The 7,677-nt window shown below is 34.9% G+C and overlaps 1 protein-coding gene across 1 annotated transcript; it reads right to left on the reverse strand.

Annotated features, from left to right (window-relative positions):
* Positions 1–1,213: 1,213 nt before the first annotated feature.
* LOC106764175 (transcription termination factor MTERF5, chloroplastic-like) lies at positions 1,214–2,773 on the reverse strand. Its single transcript, XM_014648410.2, has one exon. The coding sequence runs from the start codon at positions 2,553–2,555 to the stop codon at positions 1,455–1,457; it is 1,101 nt and encodes a 366-aa protein (XP_014503896.1). The 5' UTR covers positions 2,556–2,773; the 3' UTR covers positions 1,214–1,454.
* Positions 2,774–7,677: the final 4,904 nt, after the last annotated feature.

The following is a 7,677-nucleotide window of genomic DNA, read 5'->3' on the forward strand; positions in this document are numbered from 1 at the left end:
GTGATCAAAGAAACAACCAACCAACAATTTCTAGAAGATCTTTAGAATTCATCTTGTATTTCTCATTCACAACTTACTCTTCTCTACTGTGACAATTAAGCTATCACGCATATCGTTTATAATGAATTGTTTCTTGAACGAACCAAAGACAGAAATCAATTGTCACATCGTTTGAAAAAAAAGACTTTAATCAAGTTTCTTCCTATATACTCTAATCTTCAACAAGCTTATATTCTAACAAAATTCTACCACCGTCAATTTTAACAAAAACTCTACCAACTTCAATATTCCGCAAGTTATATTTCAAGTTGGGAATGCTCAATAATTACTCCCAACTTGAGGGAGGCTATTTATTCTGAATGCCTATGTTCATAGCTAAGCGCTTGCATAACTTGCTTAGCGCTTACTGTTTTCTCCGTTTTATGCTTATATTAAGCAATTTTTTTTTCTGTTTACCGTGTAATTCTAAATCATTCTGTCTTTATCAATTTTTTCCTTTTCTTTTGTCTTCTTTCGTTCTTCTATTCTCCTTTGGTTCCCCTTTCCGTTTCTTCTTTCTGATGCGTTTTTCACATTCTATCAAGGTTGTAGTTTTTCTATCTGCTGCAGTTTCCATCTTACAGCAGAAATATGTATTGACATCTTGATGGACAGTCGCAATTGCAGCAGAAAATCTAAGAAGTAATCTTATTACAACTCAATTTTATGGGCGCTTAAAGGCCCTATAATGAATTATGTATCGAATATAGCAAGCAAAATATTATTAGGAATTGGGCAAAATATTCTAAAGAATAAGAAGAGAGAACTTTAAAGAACAAATAATTATGTCAAAACTAAGTTATAGCAGTGGTAACTGTTTTAAAGGATTTTGGGTTTAATCCTTTCTCTCTCAATTCACTAAGAATTTGTTCCCTTATTCCTTTGCCTGCTTTCAGTATTGGGTGCTTCTGGTTCTGTTTTGTCATCTTGCCATTTGAAAATGCCACGCACCTTGCTCATTTTCCCATTGCCAATCAGATAGCTAATATATTAGTGTTCTTATTGTCATATTTAATAATAAACGTGATCAGGATCATTTCTTCAAAGTAGTATTCAACGAAACAACATGATGCAAATTATTCTTTTCTTCCACACAAAACAGTAGCAGTCCTGTAAGAAGGATAACCTTTCTTCAAATTCATGACAAAATCAGCGTTCATTTGGCAAAAGAAAATCTAGAAGGAATACTGTATAGAGTATCCAAAAAGCTTTTAACAACAAAATTTGTTTAAAAAACATCTCAGACAAACCATGTAATCACCCAGATTTGCATAGGACACATGCATTTCTGATATTTCATAGTTCTATTTTCAGGAGGAAATCGAATAGTCGAAAGAAATTTGATTTGCATAGCCTCTCGCTCTAATCACCTGTATGTAAGTGCATGAGTTAAATTAAATCTCAACAACCAGATGCTACGATGCTCCCTGTCCCTTCTGATATAGCTCTAGTAACCAGGGTGTTTCCTCCTTGAAAGATTTCACATACTTTTTCAGAAACTCCTCATCAGAGTTACAAAATGGTGTGGAGATGCTACCATCCTTCTTCACCAATCCTCTGGAGAGAAGATACTGCAGAACCAAAGCCCTCGGAACGAGTCTTTTGTCCAAACTGTAGCTAAACAACCAAGGGTAAGCAATAAGCTCAGAACGATCCCATCCAAGCCGACCCACCCAAAACCTCGTCACTGCATCAAGTTTCTCCATGGAACATAGCATCATTGCAGGGTGTTTCCTAAACGCAACTAAAACCTCATCCTCAGACCAACCCCATTTCTTCAACACGTCGACTTTGGCATCCCAAAGGGGGTTCGAAACAGTACTTTTGGCCTGAAGGGCAACAGTGAAGGTCACCTTAAGAGGGTCAAACCCCAACAACTTCACTTCCTCCAAAAGGGTTCTCAGGTTGGAGCAGAGAATAAAAGACCGACTGTTTAGCAAGTACCGAATGCCGACGTGCGCGACTCCGGCGTTGAGCAACCTTTCAATGTTTGATGCCAAGCGACAGTGGCCGATGACAGAGGGAAAGACGACGAAAACAGTGAGGGCCCTGAGGTCGGAGGGAAAGAACCTTCGGAGGAGTTGGAAGGTGGGGAAGATGCAGTTTTCGAAGCTGCTACAGAGGAAACGGGGGTTCCTAGTGACAATGGAAACGACGTCGGATGCAGAAACACCTTTGGAGGTCAAGAAGTGGAATTTGGGGAGAAGCCTTCGGGTGGGGTCGCATACCATGAGTTCGGGGCATTTGCTGAAGATGCGGTGGATCTGGGGGGCGGAGAAACCGTGGGTTTGGAAGAAGGAGATGACGGAATCAGGTTTTTGGGCGGTGTTAAAACGAAGTCGTTTGGATAGTTTCAGTGCAGCCTCTGGTGTGAATCCGCAGGTGTTGGTGAGGTAGGATATGGTGAAGGAGACAGAATCGGAAGTGGTTGTGGAGAACAAGAAAGAGGGTTTGGGGAAAGAATAAAGAAGAAGTTTTGGACTTAGCCTTAGGCGGTGGCGGATAACAGTGCTCATGGCGTCAGAATGAAGCTACGCCACCGCTTCCACCGCTCACGATCCTCCCAATCGGAAACGACACGGGGGAAACGCTTCACTGGTAAAAAGGCGGTAAGAAAAAAATCAACTTATTTTATCTATTTGTTAGAAATCATAAAATAAATTAAAGGAGCAGTAATTTAGGTTTTGTGCATCCATTTCCAACCATCTCTACTAATATCGTCTTACCAAAAACTCAAATAATATTACTTTCTTCTATAGAAATAATAATCTTTTATACCGTGTTCGTTTCAAATGATTCACTGTTGCTGATGATTTGGAACGATGGATTTCCAATTAATTTTGTGTTCGCTTTAATTGATTTGCGGGCGATGAAAAGAGTGAATTTACGGGATGAAGCAAAATTCCAATCTTTCCTTCATAGCGCAGATTTGCAAAGAATCATTTACAATTTCAATTTTACCCTTAATATAATATATTTGATTAAAATGGATTCTTAGCATGAATATTAATAATAATAATAATAATAAATAATAATAATAATAAAATAATATATTATTATTATTATTATTATTAACGTTAATTTTTTTACTTTTTATAAATATTTTTATAATTAAATATAATATTAACATTTATCATTTTATTACTTTAGTAATTAGGGACATTTTGGTAATCTTCAATTTTTATCAATTAAATAAATTTTTTGATCTCTCACATCAATCAAATCCTACATTAATTTTTACAAACTTTACTTCCAAATCCACTCTCAATTACCCACAAATCCACTAAAAAAAACAACAAAAAAAATTACCCTCAAATCCACTCAAATTCATTCAAATCATCTCCCTCAAATCCACTCAAATTCATTCAAATCATCTCCCTCAAAAGAACACAGCCTTAATGATTATGTACCTTTTTTTTTAATATTTTTAATTAATTTTATCTTTTAAGTATGTTTTTTAGTTTAATTGTTTTTCTTTTAATTTAACCATCCTTTTGATTTTTATACAAAATTAATTATCTAAAATAAAAAAATATTTAAGAAATAAATAAAAACTGAAATAATAAAATTATAACAATTATTTATATTTATAATAACAATTTTTGAAAGAGATCATGCATTTATAATGCCTCTAAAACATATTAGTTTGCATAATCAATTTGAGAACATAATTAATTGTTTTCATTATGTTTTTGGATTAATGTTAGATAAAATATATTTGTTCGGAAAGATAGATTTTTTTTATGAAAACAAAAAGTTATATTTGTAAGAAGTAATTACGTTATGTTAATAATAATTTGACTTATAGTCTATTAATAATCATGATTAGTTACATGTGACATGAGATTCATTTAATGAAATTCTTGCAACATAAATCCATGACTCGTTTTGCAGCACCAAGTATAAATTAAAATTATTTAGAAATTTTGTTTTAATATGCAGGTGAATAAGGTGTCAATAAATATCAATTAAATTATTTTAAAAAAATCATTAAAGACAAAAACTACCCCTCAGTTAGAGTAAAACATGTTCATTTTGAAAATTTAAAAAATGATATATTTAGACGGAGACAAAATTTAACATGTTTAAAGAAATTCTGTTGGTCCAGTCTTTAGCATAAAGGAGACCCAAAATTGTGAGACAAAATCGTTCTGAAGATAGACATTAGGTGGGTGTGAAGATCCTCAAGTCAGCTGTGAGATGGAGACGAAGCACATGAACCCAATGGAAGCTCCAATGTGACAGACGACGGTGACGAAGAGTTCCAAAGTGGCTGACAGTGGTGGCAAACGAACGGGAAGAGAAAAATAAAGATGTAGAACATGCATTTGAAGGTACGAAAATTATATTTGCAAAGAAACAATGTGATTATCTGATTACAAAATCCCTTATTGTTATGCTTTTATTAAATGTCAAGAGCATATTTCCTTTGACATAGATGTATTCCTTTCTTAGATCTAGCAATTTCAAAACCTAAAAAGTACTTGAGTTCTCCCAGATCTTTAATCTGGAATTGCTTGTCTAAAAGATTCTTTATGAGATTTATCTCTTTCATAGAGTTTCCTGTTAAAATAATATCATTAACATACACAAGTAGAGCTGTGAATTCTGTAGGAGTCTTCTTGACAAACAAAGAATGATCGGATCTAGATTGAACATATCCAGAAGAAACCAGGAATGTGGCTTGTCAAACCACTGTCTGATGGCTTGTTTTAACCCATACAAGGACTTAGTTCGCTTGCAAACTTGTCCTTTAACATCAACATTTAAGCCTGGTAGACGATCCATATACACATCTTTATTCAAGTCTCCATGAAGAAAAGCATTGTCTACATCTAGTTGATGTAGAAACCAATTTTTAGAGGCAACAAGGGCGAGCAACATCCTAACATAAGTAAGCTTGGCAACAGGAGAGAAGGTGTTAAGAAAATTTATTCCCTCCTGTTGAGTGTAGCCTTTGGCTACCAAACGAGCTTTATACCTTTCAATGGTACCATCGGCCTTATGTTTTATTTTATAGACCCATTTACTTCTAATAAATCTCTTTCCTAGAGGAAGTTGAGTCAAGAACCATGTTCTATTTGTTTGTAGAGCCCGAATTTCCTTTTGCATGGCCTCATTCTACTCAGGGCTGTTTTTGGCCTCTTCATAGGAGTTGGGTTCTTTGTTAGCAGTTATAGCAAGAGTATACTATAAATGTTTATTAGAAAGAGATTTGTAAGACAAAAAAACTTGTTATAGGGTAAGGAGTATTTAAACCGTTCTTGGCACACAAATGGCTAGGTGGGGATTCATCACCTTGCTGAACATAGCTCTTGAGGTAAAAAGGAGCCTTTCTAACTCTACTAGATCTCCTCTGATTGTTTCCTTGTTGCTGTTCTATGGAATTATTGTCTTTGGTGATAGTATTGTCTTCAGCAGAGCTCCTTTCAGTGGAATTATCTTGAGTAGGGCTCAAGTTTCCTCCTTCATCATCAACAAGATCTTTCTCATGCCTGCAGCCTATCTCATCAAGGAAAAACACATTGTCCTTTTCGCAGTTATGATTGTTTCTCCCTTCCTGCTTATCTTTATAGGGAAATATATCTTCATAGAAAATAACATTTCTACTTATAATTATTTCTATGCTATTAATGTGCAGAACTATATACCCTTTTACCCCACTTTTGTATCCTAGGAATATACCTTTTCTAGCTCTAAGATCAAGTTTGTTTTTGTTGCTTTCCAAGGTAGAAGCAAAGCATAGGCAACCAAAAACCTTTAAATCAAGATAGGTGGGTGGATCATTATGTAAGAGTTTAAAAGGTGTTTTATCTTTAATAACAGGGGAAGGTAATCTATTAATCAAGAACACAACATGGGATAAAGCATAGGATCAGTATATATGAGGAACATTGGATTGAAAAATTAGGCTACGAGTAACATTTAATATGTGTTGATGTTTCCTCTCCACAACAAAATTTTTGTTGTGGGGTTTCAACACAACTCTTTTGATGTTCAATTCCATGAGAATTATAGGTATTAATGCAATTAAATTCAGGACCATTGTCAGTCCTAATGACCCTAATGGTTTTATTAAATTGAGTCTTGATTTTTATGATAAAAACCTGTACGAGTTCTCTGGTTTGGCCATTATTATGCATGAGAAAAGCCCAAGTGTGCCTACTATAGTCATCAAAAATAGTAAGAAAGTACCTATGTCCATGTATAGAGGGAATAGAGATAGGACCCCATGTATCACAATGAATCATGTCAAAACAGTTAGCAGATAAGGAATTGCTCTTAGGAAAAGGTAATTTGTGTTGCTTAGCATAGTGACAAATGTCACAAGCATTATCTGTAGTAGTCTGAATGTAAGGAAAAGTTTTACACAATTTTTCAACAACTTTATGTCCAGGATGACCTAGTCTACAATGCCATAAATTTACATTTTCATGTTCATAAGAGAAAATACAACTGGAATTCAGATTTCTTCCAAAAGATTGTAGGTGGTAAAGTCCTTTGCACACACTAGCATATCCAATCATCTTCAATGTAGAATTGTCCTGAATTTCACACATCTTAGAAGAGAAAGTTAGGGTATAATTTATATCTCTAGTTAGGCTTTGAAAAGATATGAGATTAAAAGTGAATTCAGGTATATATAAAACATTAAAAATCACAAAATCTTTAGAGAAATGTATGGTCCTTGCATAATAGGTAGTGACAACAAAACTATTAGGCAATTTAACAGATATGGGAGTGATCTTATAGAAAGTAGTGAATTGATTCTTGTCATGGGTCACATGATCAGTGGCCCCTGTATCTATAATCCAAGAGAACATACCTTGTGTGTTCTCTATGTTGCTTTTCTGTATTTGGCTGATGCTGTGAGATGGACTATCAACCTTTTCAAGTAATTGTAGTATTTTCTGCATCTGTTCATGTGTGAAAGGACTTTGAAAAGCACTTTGTTGGTCAACCTGTGTTCCAGCAGATGTTGAGCAAGCGTTGGCTGAACCCCATTCATTCTGTCCAGCACCACTTTCACCATTGTTATCATTTTTCTTGTACCATGGTGGATACCCATGTTTGGAATAACATTCATCTACGGTGTGATTCATTTTGTGGCAGTGGGAACATTGTTTCCCATAGTTGGGATTTCTTCCTCTCCCTCTTCCTTGACTTCTGGTGGATTTCCTCGTCCATAACCTCTCCACCCTTGACTATTTTTCCATTGATTCTGTTTCTCTGCGGTGTTAGCCAATATTTTGCTATCATTCTGATTAGAACTCTGTCTTTCTTGTTGTATGATGAGTGAAAACACACGATTAATATTGGGTAGAGGTTCCATAAGCAATATTTGAGTCTTAACTGTATTATAGCATTCATTCAAGCCTTTTAGAAAGCATATGACATGCTCCATGTCTCTGTATCTGTGTGAAGCCTTAGATAAATCACAGCTGCAAGGAATTTTGCAACTAGGAATAGGTCTAAGAAATTCCAATTCTTCCCTCAATATCTTCAAATCAGTAAAATACTGTTTTACGCTTCTTTCACCTTGCCTGATGAAGTGAATTTCTTGTAATAAATATGAGAATTTGAAGTGATCCCCTTTGGAAAATCTTTCTTTTAATGCCTCCCAAAGTTCTTGAGCAT

This window comes from Vigna radiata, chromosome 6 (genome assembly GCF_000741045.1).
Source record: "Vigna radiata var. radiata cultivar VC1973A chromosome 6, Vradiata_ver6, whole genome shotgun sequence".
Taxonomy (NCBI): Eukaryota; Viridiplantae; Streptophyta; class Magnoliopsida; order Fabales; family Fabaceae; genus Vigna; species Vigna radiata.

Coding starts and splice junctions, on each gene's coding strand:
- LOC106764175 (XM_014648410.2), bottom strand. CDS start 2,555: ATGAGCACTGTTATCCGCCACCGCCTAAGGCTAAGTCCAAAACTTCTT.